This window comes from Hyperolius riggenbachi, chromosome 10 (genome assembly GCF_040937935.1).
Source record: "Hyperolius riggenbachi isolate aHypRig1 chromosome 10, aHypRig1.pri, whole genome shotgun sequence".
NCBI classification, from domain to species: Eukaryota; Metazoa; Chordata; class Amphibia; order Anura; family Hyperoliidae; genus Hyperolius; species Hyperolius riggenbachi.
In genome coordinates, this window is record NC_090655.1 from 82,685,466 (window position 1) to 82,704,857 (window position 19,392).

Below are 19,392 nucleotides of genomic sequence, written 5' to 3' on the forward strand. Positions count from 1 at the left end.
GAAGGATGAGTGTTTTGGAAGCCGGAATATGAGGAAGTGTAAGGAACTACAGTATGTGACTATGGTGGCTGGATGACTCATAAAGCAGGGCTGTCCATCTCCAGTCCACCAGGGCCAAATCCATGCCAGTGTTTTGGATGGACAGATAAATGTTCTACTTGATGAACCACTCCTTTCCTGATTCAGTGGCTGAATAGAGTACTGGTTAAGGGCTCTGCCTTTGACATGGGAGACCAGGGTTCGAATCCTGGCTAGGTCAAGTACTCAAAATTCAGTAAGGAGTTCAAGGCAAGACTTCCTAACACTGCAGGGTGGCCTCCTGAGCGCGTCCCAGTGGCTGCAGCTCTTGAGCGCTTTGAGTCCGACAGGAGAAAAGCGCTATACAAATGTTCGGTTCGGATTATTATTATTATTATTATTCAATCCCATCAACTTAATTTGAGCCAAAAATGTGTGAGGACCTCAGGCCTTGAGGACTGGAGCTTGACAGCACTGCATTAAATCATCTCCAGAACGGCATGTCTTGTGAGGAGGTTTCTGGTATGCAGTGTTTGATGCTTACCAAGAGTGCTCCCAGAAAGGACAACTAGTGAACAAGCAAACTGGGTCATGGATGCCCGGGGCTCATTTATTCATGTGGGGAGTGAAGACTATCCCGTCTAGTCAGATCCCACAAAAGAGCTACTGTGTCATCGGGTGCTGCTGTGCACATGCTGGATTCTTGGCTTGTCCAGCTCTCTCAGCCCAGAACCATCTAGATCTGTACAAGGCTTTAGTTTTTGCTCTCAGGTAGACCTCAAGTCAATCGTTTGTATTTCAATTTAATGCTTGGTACACACCATGTGATTTTTCTGTCAGATTTCAAATTTATAATTTCTGACAGGTCCTATCTTGTTTCCAATTATTTTTCTGATCTATTTTCCTTTCACTTCTGTACAAAATCGATCAGAAATCAGATCGGACCTGTCAGAAATGATTGATTCGACCCGAAATCTGATGGTAAATTGCACAGTGTATACCACTATTTTAACACTGTGTAGTGTAACACTATTGTCCTTAAAGAGAACCAGAGACGAAGCACCCTCATGTATTTTACCATATATATCAATGGGAACATGACAGTAAACACCTACTCTGCTCTGTTTCATTCTTCTCTGCTAAATCTGCCTGTTATCAGCCCTGATAAGAATCCCCGACTGAGCATTCAGTCTAGCTTTCACCGGAATGATTATAGATGAGTCAGTCTTCTGTGATGTCTTTTCAAGCCCAAGTCTGCCCCCTTGTCGCTCTGCTTTGCTGCTATTTATCCTCAAAGCAGCAAATCAGAGCCACAAGGGGGCAGGCTTGGACTTGAAAAGACATCACAGAAGACTGACTCGGCTATAATCATTCCGGTGAAACGGAGTGTTTACTGTCATGTTCCCATTGATATATATGGTAAAATACATGAGGGTGCTTAGTCTCTGGTTCAAACGTTAATCCAAATCTCCTCCCTCTTTCCTTATCTCCTGATTTATTCACCTTGGCTAGTCAGACAGCTGGCTAGGAAGAATGTTTGAAACTTGTTCAGCTGATAACCATTAAATTGCAAAACATATATAAAAGGTATACATTAGAAATGTTATTCTGACTAGCCAATCGAATGACATTTCATGGTGTTCTAAAGATGGCAGCCTCCATGTTTCTTTCACAGTTTGCGTCCTTTAAATGTAAGTTCTGTATAGGGCTGGTCAACTGGATACAAATAATTTCAAGTTGATGCAGCATTATGCACATCTTGTATGCAAATATATGCAGCTTTAAATTTAACCAATCAAATCCTAGGTAATCCTAGGTATCCTGAGGTAACATTTGAATGGTCCATTTTTAACTGCATACATTTACATACAAATTTTCAAAATCCTGCATCAGTTTGAAAATACTTGCATCTCACTGACCCTCCCTAGTTCTCTGTACTCTGTATAATGATGTCCCAGCATGCACCACAGCCTCCAGACTGAACGTTTGTAGTTACAGGAGTCTTTTTAGTGTTAACAATCACTTGTTTTTGTCTTTCAGTTCTGACAGACCTCTTAGAGGCAATGCACAGCCTCCGAGACAAGTTTGGGATTAAATCGCGCTGTCAGTGTGCCATAAAACAGAGCTTACAGAGTGGCAAGCTACCCACCATGAACGGAGTGTCGCAGGTGAGCTTGTGTAACCAGTGTCATCACGTGCCTCTGACATGGAGGTCTCTGAATAATCTCCTCATAGAAATGACCGCACTCTGGCAGAATGAGGTCAGGTAGAAAGGCGCGCAGCTTTAGGACTCTGTTACACATTTTCCCCTAATAGTTTCAAGGCGGTTTTATTTCTTTCGTCTCCAGCTGTGATTAATGTGGCTTATGACATTGTTCTGGATCCTGCTTTGCTCTTCTAAGGGCTTGGCAAAGACATTCTTCAGTTATTTTAGCTCAGTGTTCTTTTGTGGCATTTTGGCAGCTTTTGCATTACATTTTAAGTTGTCCAGGCTGTGAAAGAAAAAAAATAGGCCTGAACTCCAGGCAAACTGCTAAATCCACAGATGAAGAAAAGTGCGTAAAAAAGACCTTAGCTGCCAAAGGGTTTGTGTTTCTGTCCTGGCTCTCCAGGGATGCAGATGGCCGCCGTAAATCCGCCAGTAGGCAAACCTGCTTTTCCTGCGCTGCACCTCAGCCAATGGTCAGGTCATGACGTGCTGATTGGGCCATGAGATGCGGCAGCATGCTGAAGGGGGCGGAGTTTCATTGAGAACTGAGGATTACTATTGTTGGGCCTCTTGGCACTGTAGCAAATTGTCAGCCAATGTTCAGTCTAGATTCACTGCTGCCACCATGGAAGTATGCAGTGGCAGCTTTGTTTTGATGATAAAGATAGGAAGGGACTTATTAACTATTTAATGTGTGTGAGGTTAAAGAAGCTGAGGAATAAAGATTACATTTCTCTTTTGGGGACTCAACGGCTCAAAACAGTTTTCAGCATTGTGTGTAACTGCTAGAAAATGTAAGGATTTTAATGTCTCTCTATTTTTAGAGCAATGACTTCTCTCTCTGTACTAGTAAAAGTGACTCTGAAAACAGGAGAGGAAATCTCGCCAGTAAGGGAAACTGGTCCTCTGTGGCTCACAGCCTTAAACCAATCAATATTGTGGCTTTAGACTGACTAGAATGTAGTGAGCAGGCAGTAAGAGGAAACAGAAGAGTGCTTGAGAAGCTGTGAATGGGTGAAGTGGGTGCAGGTCCACATGTGACCACTGAACTTGCTTTGCTAATATTAACAGGCATACAGCTGCAGTCCTCTAGGTATTAATATGACCTGATTATTATTATTTATTGTATTTATAAAGCGCCAACAGATTACGCAGCACTGCACAATAGATAAATGGGTTACATACAAGGTAGGACATAAAAGGAATGCACAAGATTGTGCAAATGGCTTTTGATAACAGTAGTTCAGTGTCTGTTCAAAATGAAGGCTGTTCTAGTCTGCAAGAATGTCAGATAGTGAGATTGTATAATAAAGCTGGAAACGCTAGGGGGGAGTGCCCTGCCAGAGGCTTACAATCTAAAGTGTGGGTGTAGGTGGGCCTGATGGTTTACTAGCAGCCTGTAGGCAGTAAACATAAGGTGGGACTGCTTTCCACTCATGGGAGACTTGTCTTGAATGTTTTAGGTGCTTCAGAATGTCCTCAATCACAGTAACAAGATCTCTCTCAGCTTGCCTGAGTCACAGCAGCAGAACTCTTCACAGAAGCCTGAAACCAACGGTAACGTAAGCCCTGGAAGCGACAGCAGCACAGACAGTAAGATGGCATCCCCGGAGTCCCATTCCTCACTCCACTGGCTGGCGGACTTGGCAGAGCAGAAGGCTAGAGAAGAGAAAAAAGGTGAGTCTTATGATGGAGCTCCAATAAAGAGATAAAGTGGCTGGACTCTGATCTTCCAGAACATGGGTTATATGTTTTGTCTTGTCCTTGTAAATCCATGACTTGTGGAATGTGCCACCATAGAAGTTTAGTAGCTGGGGCTGCCAGTTGCTCAGGATGAAATCCAGGGTAAAAATCTAATTGCTACTGCTCTATATCTGCTGTGCTAGGTTCAATGCCAAATAGTATTTGATTGGTCTGTATTTTTTTATATCTCATCTCCTTACCCCTCTGACCTGCTCTTCTGTCATCACAGAGAACAAAGAGAGTCCAGTGGCAAAACATATAAAGGAAGAACAAGACGGTAATGATGCTGTGAACTGCAAAACCTCCCCAACATCTCAGATCAGTGAGCAGGGCTCCACCCTAAGAGACCTCCTGACCACCACCGCCGGCAAGCTGCGCCTGGGATCCACAGATGCCGGCATCGCCTTTGCTCCCGTCTACTCAGTTGGAAATCCTGTGAGTGTGAGAGGCCGTGTATTTTTCACTTGTTTCTCTGCACTGCCTTCTCCTTTTGAAATTATATCGTATATGTTGTTTACTATATATGAAGACGGGCAACTTAATCAGAGGGATAGGAGACCTCACTAACCAAGAAAGGTTGGACAAACTGGGTTTATTTAGCTTGGAGAAAAAAGGTGACTGTGAGGTGACCTATTTAACATGTATAAATGCATCTGAGGGCAGTTTGGCAGATGAGCTTTGTCGCTAGGGTTGTACAACAGACAAGGGGACATGATCTGCGTAAGGAGGAAAAATTTTTTTGCCATCTAATTAGAAAGGGGTCCTTCACAGTGAGAGTGTAATCTCTTACCTCAGGCAGGGACGGATCTAGGGGGGGGGGGGGGGGGGGGCGAGCGGGTCTCTTGCCCCAGGCGCAGTTTGTTGAATTCTTAAAAAGGCGGAAAAATTTGGATGGGGTATGGCAGTTTAGGCGCCAAAACCTGACCTTGCCCCAAGCACAATTTAGGGCAACTTGGTCTAGATCCGTCCCTGACCTCAGGAAGTAGTTATGGCAAACTCTCTATATACATCTAAAGCAGGCTTTCTCAACCAGGGTTCCCTGGAACCCCAGGGTTCCTTGAAGACCCTGCAGGGGTTCCTTGGCATTTTCCCCCATCGTGGAGGAAGTATAATAGAGCACATTATAATAGGAGGTACGGTAAAAAGAAGCACCAAATTGGGGGTCAGCATAATAATGAGCACAGTATAATGAGTGGCAGTGTAATAGGAGTAAGGGAAATTAATAGCCTCCCCTACTTTTAAAGACCATGCCTCCGGAAAAATAAATGCAGGGGTTCCTCGAGATTAAAAAAATTGCTTGCAGGGGTTCCTCAAGATCCAAAAGTTATTAGCAGGGTTCCTCCAGGGTAAAAAGGTTGAGAAAGGCTGATCTAAAGTGAACCTTAACCGTAGAGAAAAAAGGTTTAATTTATCTGGGGTTTCTACCGGCCTCCTGCAGCCACCCTGTACCCACGCCGTAACAAAGCGGTCCTCCAGTCCCTCGCAGCGACCCTCTGTCACTTGGATCCGTGGCCCTGGTCTGTGCGCCTCCTATTCGCTCTGAGCTTGCGCAGTTAGAAGAAATTTCTACTGCACATGCGTACAATGCTCCCGGCGACGAGAGCGCGATCGAGGACTTGTGCGGGCGCTGTGGCCGCTGACTCGCCGGCCGGAAGAGGGTTTCTGCAGGGGACTGGAGGATCACTTAGTGACAGCGTGGGCACAAGGTTGGCTGTAGGATGCCGGTAGAAGCCTAAGGTTAGTCTTTTTTTTTTTTTTTTTTTTATTCAGTTAAGGTTCCCTTAAGAGAGGGCTTGGATGCTTTTCTTGCATTGAAGGGCATCCACGGCTATAATTACTAGGGAATTCCCAGGAGAATGAATCCAGGGATTCATCTGACTGCCATCTGGAGTCAGGAAGAAATTTTTCCGTGTTAAGGCTAATTGGCCCAGGCCTTGTAAGGGTTTCCCCCTTCCTCTGGATCAAATGGGATATGCGTGGGTTTAGTATAGTAGTTTTTTTCGTTTTTCTGGTTGAACTCAATCACTCACTGATCAAATTCCTACCAGAGAGAGGGATCAATTGTTGTGCCGCATCTGGTGGCAAGCAGCATGTGTATGGTCATACTGAGGAAGTCTGGCAATCAACTGAGATATTTCCACTTAAGCGGATTGCTAAAAAGGAGGCAGTCAATGTCAGGGGACCCTATTACTTATAATAAACAGCCTAAATTATCCCACCAATATCGGGTGACCAAAGGCTCTTGTGTGTATACGGCTTTATCTGTACACAGTTGTTCCCTGATAAGTCATTTGGGTTTACAGAAGAGATGAGGGAGGAGAGAAAAAGGCTACAGTCACCATTCCAAACTCAGATGGTTTCTCAGCTCTTCTTCTTTTTTTTTTTCTTTTTTTTTTTCAGGGTTTGTTGTGTGGAACCCAAATAAAGTTTAGATTTTGTTTTTCCCTCAATGTACTCATATTTGCATCGCCAGCTGAGAGTGAGGAGCCGTAATTACTCTGGGAAACTGGCCATACCCTTTAACAACACTTTGTTGGCACAGACAAGTGAATTCTAGTTTAAGGCAGACCTAAAGTCAAGTGTTGAAATCGGCTCAGCAAACAGCAGGGCTACAGTCAGTAAGATCAGAAGTCTGTTGTAAAGGGATATGGGTTTTGTAATAACTGTCTGCAGGACTGGTGAACTCTCATGTCTATCACAGATGTGCAGCAACATGAGGGAGCTGCGGTTGTCCGAGCAGTGACCTTGTTTACTGGCTGTCAAGCACATTATTATTAAGGGGCATTCAGCAATCTAACACAAACACTTATAATATCAAGTGTTACAGGTTGCCCAACAAGCTCATGGTGAACCAGAACTCCTGTGAATATGTAAGGGGCTGAAAGAGACCAAAAAGCCTGCTTACTAAAATGCTTTGCTAAACCGAAATCTGCCTTCTTAAAACAGAATGTACGGTATTTGCCATTATTCAGGTTGGAGTCAGCTCTGAGGTGTCCCAGACTGCATCACTGCTGAATATGCAGATCATCCTTTTGTTGTCCCTGTAAGCTAAACACACCCCCAGAACCGCTGGAATGCAATGATCTGTCAGCTTTTTGATTGTATAGAGCAGGCATGGGTAAACTTGGCAACTTGGCCCTCCAGCTGTTAAGGAACTTCAAATCCCACAATGCATTTGCCTTTATGAGTCATAACTGTGGCTGTCAGACTCCTGCAATGCATTATGGGACTTGTAGTTCCTCAACAGCTGGAGGGCCAAGTTTGCCCATGCCTGGTATAGAGCCACAACAATAATAATACATGCATACAGACTGTTTCAGACTAATATCAAGTGAACAGTGCCACTTAGATGTTCCTATATGGGTTTTACCGTATAATGTGGTTCTTACTCTATTAGACCTTCTGCCTTAAAGAAAATCCAAGGTGGGTTCTAAGAATCCAATTAGCATACAGAGGCTTGGTCTGCATATAATATCCAGCCTCTGTTGCTATACAGTTCCCCCCAGTCTCCCCCCTGCGCTCTGCTGTCCCCATAAATCAAATGCCGTGCTGGCGACATGCAGTGTGTCGCAGCCGGCTGTTTACATGTGAAGTGTCAGTCTCTGCCGTTCCCCCGCCTCCTCAAGAGCGCCGGTCCCCGCCTACGTCCATTCCCTCCCCACTGATTGGAGGGAAGGGACGCAGGCGGGGACCGGCGGCAGAGACTGACACTTCACATGTAAACAGCCGGCTGGTGACACGCTGCATGTCGCCCGCACGGCGATTGATTTATGGGGGCATAGCAGAGCGCAGGGGGGAGACTGGGGGGAACTGTATAGCAACAGAGGCTGGGTATTATATGCAGACCCCCCCGCCTCTGTATGCTAATTGGATTCTTAGAACCCACCTCGGGTTCTCTTTCAAGGGAACCTGCAGCAAGAGGTATATTGGAGGTTGCCATATGTATTCCTTTTAAGCAATACCAGTTGCCAGGCTATCCTGCTGATCCTCTTCCTCTAATACTTTTAGTCATGGACCCTTAACATGCATGCATGCATGCATGCATGCATGCATGCATGCAGCAGATACGATCTTTCTGACAGGATAATCTGCATGCTTGTTTCTGGTTTTAAGCTTGTCAGATTTTTGTCAGTCACCCATGACCTGCATATGCTTGTTCAGGGTCTATGGGTGTAAGAATTAGAGGCAGAGGATCAGCAGGACTGCTAGGCAATCTGCATTTTTTAAAAGGAAATAAATATGGTGGCCTCCGTATCCCTCTCATTGGTGTGTTTTAAATTGTGTCCTCCGGTAAACATGCGTTATTTTTCTCTTTGTCCTGAAATAAAGGGCGGTAAGTGTGGACGGTCCATGCCAAACATCTTGGATGACATCATCGCCTCGGTGGTTGAAAACAAGATTCCTGCCACAAGGCCACCTAAACCCAGCATAAAACCCGAGCCAAAGGAGGAAATTCCCGAGATCCGCAAGCCGCCGCAGGAGGAGAATGCGCGGACGCGCAGCGATGTTCCACATTCTTGGATCTGTGATCGCCACATTCTATGGTTAAAGGATCATAAACACAGCAGCAACTGGAAGCTCTTCCGAGATTGCTGGAAGACAGGGAAGGTTAGTGCAGGATGCTTTGCTTGTAGATCTGGCTACGCTGGCAGTTTATTTTAAGCACTTTGTGCCACTAATGTACTTCAGAGAGGAATGCCTGCCTGTTTACAGCTTCATTTAGGCTTCTGCAAATACCTGATGAGCTTAGGGGGAGAAAATAGCATCCGTCAAAAGACTTGTCTCTCGCAGAGTGCAAGGCCAGGTCACCTGATCACTTCATGCTGTTTTAGTTGTAGTTATTGAACTGCTGTTCTGGGTGGTCTTGGTCTTGTGATGCAGTTTTGTTTGGTGTTGGAAAAAGTGTGAAATGACCTAACTGACTTTAGTGTTTTAATAATTAGGGGCATTGGTGTCCTTGTCAAATATGGACTCTTCTTACATGTGGGAATGTCCTGCCCATCCAGCTTAGACTGCAGGTGACCTGTCCTTTAGCTTCAGACAGAGGCTAGAGCAGCCATCAGCTGGGATGCCAGGACCTGCCCTGGCTGTTTACTTGGCAAGCAGCTGATATTGCCATTGTACAGTAGTAAGGGCCCCTTTCCACTAGCAATCGCTAGCTTTTGCGCTAAATGCTAGCGATTGCGATTCAGGAACGTTTCAAATTTTCCTGGCGATTGCGATTTTGCTATGCAATGCATAGCAAAATCGTGGCAAAAATCGCTCCGTGGCGCGATCATGCTTAAGTAAAAAAAGGCATCACGGTAGTGGAAATTACCTACCGCGATTCCTATGTTATTAGGCAAACCGTAGAGATTTAAAAATCACTATTTTGCATCGCAATCGCCGCTAGTGGAAAAGGGCCCTAAGTGATGGTCTTTATTGTCAACCTCTGCTTTGCACACTATTTTGGCAGTTGGACACACACATTCAATAAATGAATGAATGATGGAATATGTGCCTTTTATTTAGCTTGATGGAAACTCTCAAGTATTAATAGATGTAGGGTGTGTGAGCATCCTGATGAGAAATGCTATTGTTGAAATAGTTTAATTGTTGTATTTCTCCTCTTGGTTTGAGCTGCTGTCTCCCTGCTATCTCTGCATGCACAGTGATCTCGCTGCCCACAATGCTCCTGGGAGGCAGTGCCTAGGCAAAGTGCATAAGTGCAAAAACAGCGCAGGGAAATTTGGGCGCAGGGTAAAGCCAATAAACTGCTCACCCTACCCCTGCTAATGTCGTGGCGGGTGTTAATTACTATTCCCTCTCCAGGCTGTAACGGACTCGGGGTTAAGACGTAATTTGGCAGCCAGCTATTGCTGGCATCCCGAAATATGCTGTTTTGAAAGTAGTTTAAGCTCTATCTTTTGACGGCGCCCAAATTACTGTCTGAGCGCTGCTATAGCCGTATTTGACATTGCGGTCTATGGCAGCGCATGGTGTACTCAAATTTCCCTATGCCGTTTTTGTTCTGTTTCAAGGCAAAGTTACCTGATGTAAGTTGCGTTGATGCTGTTAATTAATTAAATACTTACAAACAATCCATGTTGATAGAATAGATATTGAGCACTTTCTGCCTGCAGTGGTGGCATGGAAGTGTGCACATTACCCAGCTCTCTGCAGTCAGTGCATGTGTGTTATGATGTAATGAAGGATACTGCTTCTTCTTCTCAGTTACTATTTCTTTGTTAGATAGGAAATGGAATTCAACTTTCATTAAAAAAAATTGATTATATATACCAAAGCTGCACAAGCCAAGCTCTGCAATTTAATCATATTAAAAAATTGCTTTTCCGTTTCAATTTGCACTCGGCTACGACTTTTGAAATTGTCAGGAAGGTGAAATTTCGCTTCTTTACTACAATAGAAAGCAAGCAGTGTTTGATGTATAAATATCTGCTGAGCTGCTAGCTTCCTGCTCCAGTAATTAGCTGCAGACAAGCCAGATGTCCTTTTTTGCATCCCCGGGCATTATCCTTGGATTTCTGAGGTCAGTTTTGGGTTCTGGCATATCTAGAGAAGAATAGTGAGGCCTTTTTCCTGTTTTGCAAATCAGGATCTCATCCAGTTAATACAGCAGCCTGAAAGGGAACCTTAGGTAACATGGCATGATGAGATAGACATGTATGTACCCTGTGCAGAAATAACACAGTGCTGGATAATCTGTACACATACCTCCCATCAGGCCTGGATTTACATCACAGGAGCCTATAGGTACAGATGTCCTGGCACCCTAGACTTCGCCCTCCATGAACCTACAAACCCCCACCAAACCACACCACAAGCGTGCTGGCTGCCCCTGCTGTCACTTCTCCCTTACTTCCTTTGCCCTACCCAGTTACAGGTGCCACTTAGCATTAGGTAGCCAGAGGTACCCTCAGTATTAAGTGGTAGCTAGTAGTGTCACAGACAGAAGGGAGGTCTCGTCAGTGGAATTCCAAGAGCTGGACAAGTAACCTTTAATTTACACTCTGCTTGGGACTGCATAGGGAAAGAGGGATGGAGGCACTCAAGGAGGGGGAGTGAGCCGCCTTTCCATCATCAGGCGCCTATAGGCAAGTGCCTACAGTGCCTTATGGTAAATCCGGCCCTGCCTCCCATAGTGAAAATTTGGATGCTAGGCAGGATAAGGCAGTCCACCCAGAAGCCAGCACTCTGTATACAGCTGGTGATGTAGTTTAATCCATAGCACTATAAGAAGTGATAGGACTGTGACAGCATCACGTTGTCAGTGTAATCCCTGCCTTGACAAAGGTGTCCTCCTTCTTACAGTTCTATTTCACCATCTGCATATGGAATGCTGGCATTTGTGGTCTATGCAAAACCCACGGGTGTGTGTGGCCTGCAAAATACAGGCGGTCACATGCAAATATGTTTGGTGTGAGTGAGCCCTCACAGTCCATACCGCTCTATTCAGCAGGTAGTGTGGTTTCCTCCCTGCAGTATCCTATATACTAACCAAAGTTTGTAAATATGAACGGACCGGAAGCACATGTGGGCAACAGGTTAGAGCAGTGCAGTTGTAGGCGGTAGCTTAGTGCTGTCTGACAGCTTGGTGTGGGCAGCGCAGTTGTGGGTAGCAGTTTAGTGTAGGTGGCGGCTTTTTTTTCCTTACCAAGGCTGTGTTTTCTATTGTGCCAGTCCTAGCCCATACAGACTAACGCTAGGTGACATTAACACGCTACTGCCTGCCAAAAAAAAAGTCGTGTGGAAGAGTTCCCAGAGCAGTGCTTCATTCTAATGGTTTTTGGTATGGAGAAAGAAGTTTGGTTGGGCTTGAAGCTGGCGATGTATTTGCAGATGGCCGGCCAGAAAGAGCCTATGGCCACTGGTAGATGAGGCCTGTAGGTACAGCTGCCCAGGTGCCCTCCTCTGCTACAGAGACTGTGTCGTCGTTTCGCCAGAGACTAGCAGTCTAGGCAGTTGGAAGAAACTTTGGCAGCTCCTCTGATGCTTATTAGAGCCCTACATTTTTATAGAAAGTTACATTTATCCTTTGATTTCTGTGGAGCGTGTACAATGTGCCTCTGTCACCCTGGGGATGGTGAATGTACTGATGCCGAAGATCTGGGAACCGAATGCATTCATCACAAAAATGTGAAACAACTGTTACAGAACTCCTTGGCTTAAAAAAGTCAACATCTCCTCAAACCCATCTCTTTAAATAAGCTTGACATTTTTAGAAAAGTGCTGCCGAGGGATTTTTCTTCTGAAATATGCTGAGCTCAGCCTTCCGGAGTAAAAGTACTTTGCATTTCACCTACTGTTATCAATTTAGTGGCGTGCTTGTGCGCGGGGTGCGGGCTACTAAATCATGCAGCGCTTTTGTGTTCTGGAAAACGTCTGTCGCTTTCTTCCCAGATGGAGAGGGGAGAATAGCAGAAGTTCACGAGATTGGAGCTAGAATGCAGATCTGTAGTATGCTACATCATAGGCCTCTTTCTCCATGCTCTTTTCATTATGGTCATTTGAGTGGACTTGTAATGAAAGGTTCTTACTACCCTCATGCACACATCTCTAAGGTGCCGATTCATTTAGGTGGAGATGTTTTCAGTGTACCCAATAATGCTCGATAGCAGTAATTGAGCCACCAGGAGAGTCCTAGCAATAAAATTACTGTTTTAAAAGCAATGGTTTGCAAAATGTGATTCGGGTTCTCAACTAAACAGCAAATACAGTCATGGCACTGAATCTGTAGCTGCTCCCACTCTGCTTTCTCGAGTGGCGTAATAAAAAAATAAATAAAAAAAATGTATATAGGGTTTTTCTCCTGGCGGACTCAAAGCGCCAGAGCTGCAGCCACTAGGACCTGCTCTATAGGTAGTAGCAGTGTTAGGGAGACTTGCCAAAGGTCTCCTACTGAATAGGCGCAGGCTTACTGAACAGGCGGAGCCGAGATTCGAACCCTGGTCTCCTGTGTCAGAGGCAGAGCCCTTAACCATTACACCATCAGCCACCTGACCAAGGTCCGCCCCTACCAGCAGCAATCCAGGGAAATGCAGTGTCAAGTGGACTAAGTGTTGGTTGGTGAATACAGTCATACTGTGACCTCCCATACATGTGATGTTCATTCTCCTCTGATCTATCGGAGCTGAATTGTAATGCGTCTCTCTGACGTGACCACGGGGCACCGTTATTATCTTTCATCAGTTCATCATCGTTTGCTGTCATAGATGAAAAGAGAAGCTCTTTTGCTTTGTTTGGTCATATTTCTAGATCTTGCTGGCAGGCTGACAGGATGAGCCTCTCCAGGTCTGTGCGAGGCATTTGCATATTTCTGTCTCGGTGCTCTTGGTACATCATCACATAATCAGATTGCAAGAGGGAGCAGGGAGATGTTTCCAGCCATCTGTTTATGTCCTCACACCTCAGCGGTTGCCAAGCAACAGCACAGATGTGTTTGAATAGACATTAATACTATAACGGAAACGGCATGCAGCTTCAAAAGAGCGAGCCGACTATCACAATGAACTGATGATTTAGTGCAAGTCATTGGTGTTAAATGGCAAATTAATTTTGTAGCATTAATGATGACCTTATTATTCTATAGTTATGCAGCCCCTGTTCACTCAAAGAGCAGTAGCTTCTCCTGACATTTCGGGGTTCCTTTCCTTATGGTAAATGAGTGATCTCACACAGAGCAGTTCTCTTAGCAGAAGAACATGTCTGACTCCGCTGGGCTGCATCAGCTGCTCATTAAAGTGAATGGTGACGGCTCTGGTCTGTCACATGGGGAGGCCGTCTGCTTCCAAAAATCTGACATGCCACATTTTTGTGAACCGATAACACTCCCTGTATTGTGCCAGGTCACTTGTCTAGTCATGGGATGTAAAAGTGCCCTTGGAATAGACTTGGACATAATAAACTGAGCAGATGATCGTAAATCTACACTACACTACTAATTTCTAAAAACTGCATGTCTTAAAGTGTACCAGAGCTCATTAAAAGGTAAAAACGTACATATACCTGGGGCTTGCTCCAGCCCCATCCACTTGGCTCACTCCCACACCGCCGTCCTCCGATGCCTGCAGCTCCGGTACCGAGTCTCCGCACTTCCACCTGTCTGAGCCAGGACGGCGTAATAGAAGTATGAGCTGCTGAAGAGATACGCAAAGGGCGCACTTGTCCTGCATAGACTGGCTCCAACTGACAGACGTTCGGGGACCCGGTACCGGAGCTGCAGGCATCGGAGGTTGGCAGCGTGGGAGCGATCTGAGCGGATGGGGCTGAATGAAGCCCCAGGTATGTATACATTTTGCCTTTTACTGAGGTCTGAGTCCCTTTAAGTATTCGAGATGGGTGCAGATGTGAGTAGAAGTGACTGTGTTGCCGGTGCTGTGTCAGATTGTGCTACCCCGCGTGCGCAGGATCCTGTCCTTACCCCCGAGTCCATGGCGGCCTAGAGGGGGAATAGTAATCTACGCCACCCGGAATTGTGCGCATGAAGGCAGCTCTGAGACAGCACAATCGGACATAACACCGGTCAAATTTTACTGGTTGCTCAGTGAAGTAATATATCACAGTAAAGAACCAATAGGAAGGCTTGTAAGTCCCTCCCCAAATGGGGAGGGACTTCCTCATGGCACTGCTGTGCGCTACTAGTAGTACATATCCTGGGTCCGGGCGGGTAGCGTGCCCCCCCCCCTGCCATGCAAAGCATACAGTAACCCCCCCCTGCCATGCAAAGCATACAGTAAAGCGCCCCTCCTGCCATGCAAAGCATACAGTAAAACCCCCCCTGCCATGCAAAGCATACAGTAAAGCGCCCCCCCCTGCCATGCAAAGCATACAGTAAAGCGCCCCCCCCTGCCATGCAAAGCATACAGTAAAGCGCCCCCCCTGCCATGCAAAGCATACAGTAAAACCCCCCCCTGCCATGCAAAGCATACAGTAAAACCCCCTCTGCCATGCAAAGCATACAGTAAAGCCCCCCCCCCCCCCCAGCCAATCAAAGCAACAAAAGCCCCCCCCCCCCCCCCCCGCCATGCAAAGCGCCTAGTGAAGCACCCCAGCCATGCAAAGTGTGCAGCCTTCCCCCTCCCCAGCGATGCAAAGTGCACAGTGAAGCTCCCCCCAGCCATGCAAAGTGCACAGCGAAGCTTCCCCCCCCCCCCCCCCACCCCCCCCCCCCGCCATGCAAAGCACCCAGAAAAGCCCCCCAGCCATGCAAAGCGCCCAGAGAAGCGCCCCCAGCCATGCACCCCCCTCATCTGTGACTAATCGCCACTGTAATTGGATCTCTCACCTGTGCCAGGGCAGAGCAGCTAATTTTAAAACGCAGGATGTTAAAAAAATGTTCTGCTTCCGTAAAATCAGGAAGTAGACACGCTGCTGATTTGTTACAGGATTGTGTATTAGCTGTGACGGTTATTATGCTGTTGTGTATCTTTCAGAGCACAGAGGAAGTTCCGAGTGCCATTCATGGTGCTGGACAGGACCCGGGATGTTCTGGGATTTGTGCCTTTTGGACTTTGGCCGACTGACTTTGGCCGTTTCTAGAACTGGCTGGCCAATGTCAGAAATTCCCAGCATTTTTGGACTTTGGCCGACGTCAAATTGGCCAGTTCTAGAAACGGCCGGCCAATTCTAGAATTGGCCGGTTTCTGGTTTTGGCCGTAACATATATAAAAAAGTAGTAGGAAAAACAGCGCTGGGCACCAACTGCATCTGCTTCCAGTGAGATTTATTGACAGATATACATTCAGAGATTAAGTGAAAGGGAGTAATAGGTCTAACAGCCGTTTTACGGATAGCCCGCTTCCTCAGAGACCAAAGAGTCCTTTGGTCTCTGAGGAAGCGGGCTATCCGTGAAACGGCTGTTAGACCTATTACTCCCTTGGCTTAATCTCTGTATGTATATCTGTCAATAAATGTCACTGGAAGCAGATGCAGTTGGTGCCCAGTGCTATTTTTCATACTACTTTTTTACTGCAAGTTGCCAACTGGCTGGTGCACACTAGATTTCCAGAGGGCAGATTGCTGGAGGTCAGCCAGTATAGAGTGCCAGCCAAAACCTTTTGACTCTCTTTTGTACCGATTAACTTGTATATAGCGTTATCATCTTCCATGGCACAAGCATCCAGTAAAGCAAATGGGGGAGGGGGGTTATATAGATGATGCAGAGGCTTCTCCAATCCTCCCCACAACAGCAAAATATCCTTTAAAGAAAACCGTTTTTTGTTACAGCTTACCGAACTCCTGCAATAGATCTGCAGCGTGTCTATTTCCTGGTTTCATGGAAGCAGAGAAAGGGTTAATATCCTGCCGAATTTCTGTGCTGACACAGCAAAGAGATCAAATTACACTTGTGATAACTTGAAGATGAGAGGGAGTTAGACAGGCTCTTTTCTCTAAAAGCACACAGGGTGCATTTCTTTCTGTTTTTTTTCGTCTGTCCTGTGCAAGAGTTCAGGTCTAGTCTGTTACATTGAGTATTGTACAGTGTGTGTCAGTAGAGAAATCCTTTAATCTTTTAATATAATATAAGCTTAATATAATTTATGTTCAAGAACAACACAACAATCATCTTAAAACTAAGAAACACTATAAAGTTCAGGCAAGTGTTACTAAAATAGCGCAGAAGACAACTTTGAGGAACTAAGTTTAACTTTTGAAAAACTCTGTTTAAAAACATTGCATCGAAAAGAATCAATATCCTATCCTATGAAGTTCTCACATTTTTGCTTTTCCTGTTTCTTAGACTGTCCTTGTTTCTGGAAACCACAAAAAAATGAATGCAAATCTGTGGAAGTCAGAAATAATAAGCCATGAGTTTGGTGAACATCAAGGCGATCTTCTGAACTGTAAGGAGGGCATTGTGTCCAGCGGGAATGTCAAGGAGTTCTGGGATGGCTTCGAGGATGTGTCTAGTAAGTTCTATGCTGGTAGAAGGTAGAGGAACTATGGGAAATAATGTTTGCCATCATAAAGCTACTGCTATGACATTTCTAATGGTTTACTTTGCCCCTCCAGAACGTCAAAAACTAAAGAATGGAGAGGCTCTTCTGCTAAAGCTGAAGGACCAGCCTTCTGGAGATGACTTCAAGAACTTGATGCCAGCAAGGTACTAATGAGAAGAAAACTGCCTTCCACAATATTTTACATTAACGTCCTACCACTCTTTGTAATCTGAGTTTACAGTAATTTCACAGACCTGAGCCTAGTATCCATATAGTTCTCATGGAGACCAATGGACGTTCCTAGTTGTTTTCTAATACTTGGTAGATACATGGGGCATCATTTCCTAATGTTCTCCTGAGCTGAAAAAGTAAATTGATCCAGCAACCCCGATTTTTAGTTTTAGTTGGCAGTACAAGTTTGCAACTTTCTCCTGTGTCACACCAAACCGTACTGAGAGTTGCTGTTTTTTTTAATATAATGTTTCATGTACAGAGGACATAATCTGTAATAAGTTTGACACGAACAGCAGTGTGTTTGTCCCTGTACTGTCGTTCCGCTAATGAATACTGATCTACTTAGCTGATTTTTCATTCCTTAAGGGGCCCATACACTGGTCAATTTCAGCATAACAACGCAAAAAAAAAAAAGGTGGTAACGCACATTAATGCTGCGTTACCGTCCCATACAGTAGGTACAGTAAAGCATACAGGCAATGAAAAGTATGCGTTCCTGTACCTGGTAACGTGTGCATTTAGAGGTAACGCACTGCAGCAGTGCATTACCATAACGCTACACTTTACAATGCAACGCTAATGTCGCACAGTAACCATCCCATAGGATTAGCATTGCAGTGCGGTAAGCTGCGTTATAAGATTTTATAACGCAGCTCCCCAACGTTCCACTGTGAATGTGGCCTTAAAGTGACTCTGTAACAAAAATTACGTTTTTTCTACCATCCTACAAGTTCCTAAACCTATTCTAATCTGTTCTGGCTCACTGCAGCACTTTGTACTATCACGGTCTCTGTAATAAATCAATGTATCTTTCCCCTGTCAGACTTGTCGGCCTGTGTCTGGAAGGCTGCCAACTCTTCCGTGCTGGTCTGTTCCTCTATGCACACTCCAGTGTGTGTTTTATTTACATAAGCCAGCAGCTTCTCTGCTATCTTATCAGTGATAGAAGAGAGCTGGATAAAAATCCTCCTCTGTTAGGCTGTGAAAGTAGCTGGCTGACACATACTGAGGAATTACAAGCACAGGCACAGGCAGAGCTGTCTGCAGGAAGCCTGTAATGTTCAGTGCATGAGAGAAGAAGGGGACAGAAGGTAAACACACAAATGATCTTTTGAGATTCAAAAGGAAAGCTGTATACAGCCTGCTTGTGTATGGATGTATTTTCTATGTGTGGACATATCGTACATCAATCTACTTCCTGTTTTGGTGGCCATTTTGTTTGTTTATAAACAAACTTTTTAAAACTGTTTTTGACTACTTTTAATGCGGCGGGGAGCGGCAAAATTGTGACAGAGGGTAATAGGAGATGTCCCCTAACACACTGGTATGTTTACTTTTGTGCGATTTTAACAATACAGATTCTCTTTAAGGTTTACAATCATTTTTTCTGATGGTAACATTTAAAAAAAATCTGTCCAATGTATCACACGTGTGCAATATTTCCCCATTGATAAAAGAAAAGATTGAAAACACTGAGAATATTGCTTGGGAATGTATACAGGTAGTCCCTGGTGAACGAACGAGAGGTTTGTTCTTAACCTGAATCCGTTCTAAAGTTAGAACTAGGGTTGCCGCGGTGTTCCGGTATGACGATATACTGCGGTTTGATTGTGCATGGTAATCATACCATGCACAATCTCGTTTTACCAGTTTTCGGGGGTGGGGCTACCGGGGGGAGTAGCGGCGAGCACACGAACAGCGGCGAGGATAAGTAAATACTCACTTGCCGGCAGCCGGGTCCTCCACACTGTACTAGCTTCATTCTACTTCCTGTTCTGGTCCTATTTCCTTGAAACGGTTCCCCCTGGGCGCTATTACAAGGAGATGAAGCAAGAACAGGAAGTAGAATGAAGCTAGTACAGAGTGGAGGACTCAGCTGCCGCAAGTGAGTATTTGTACCCCCTGCTGCTGCATCCCCTCTGGCTCTCTATTCTGCGGGAACCAATCCTGGCTACACCTATCCCTGGCTACCTATGCTGCAGCCACCTACTACTGGCTACACCTATCCCTGGCTACCTATGCTGTGGCCACCTACTACTGGGGTAAGGGCACATTATTTAATGTGTGTGTGTGTGGGGGGGGGGGGGGGTGCTGGGTCTAAATGTTTAAAGAGAACCCGAGGTTTGTTTAAAGAATGTTATGTGCATACAGAGGCTGGATCTGCCTATACAGCCCAGCCTCTGTTGCTATCCCAAACCCCACTAAGGTCCCCCTGCACTCTGCAATTCCTCATAAATCACAGCCATGCTC

General features: G+C 45.4%; 1 protein-coding gene across 5 annotated transcripts in view; it reads left to right on the forward strand.

Annotated features, from left to right (window-relative positions):
• The window catches only part of JMJD1C (jumonji domain containing 1C), a 509,668-nt gene that overhangs the window by 473,890 nt on the left and 16,386 nt on the right, over positions 1-19,392 (forward strand). For all 5 annotated transcript variants that reach the window (XM_068255133.1, XM_068255136.1, XM_068255134.1 and 2 more), the window contains 6 exons: positions 2,059-2,186; positions 3,691-3,904; positions 4,200-4,405; positions 8,300-8,578; positions 16,710-16,878; positions 16,982-17,072. In XM_068255133.1, coding sequence (XP_068111234.1) covers positions 2,059-2,186; positions 3,691-3,904; positions 4,200-4,405; positions 8,300-8,578; positions 16,710-16,878; positions 16,982-17,072 — 1,087 coding nt within the window. The remainder of the gene's footprint in view (positions 1-2,058; positions 2,187-3,690; positions 3,905-4,199; positions 4,406-8,299; positions 8,579-16,709; positions 16,879-16,981; positions 17,073-19,392) is intronic.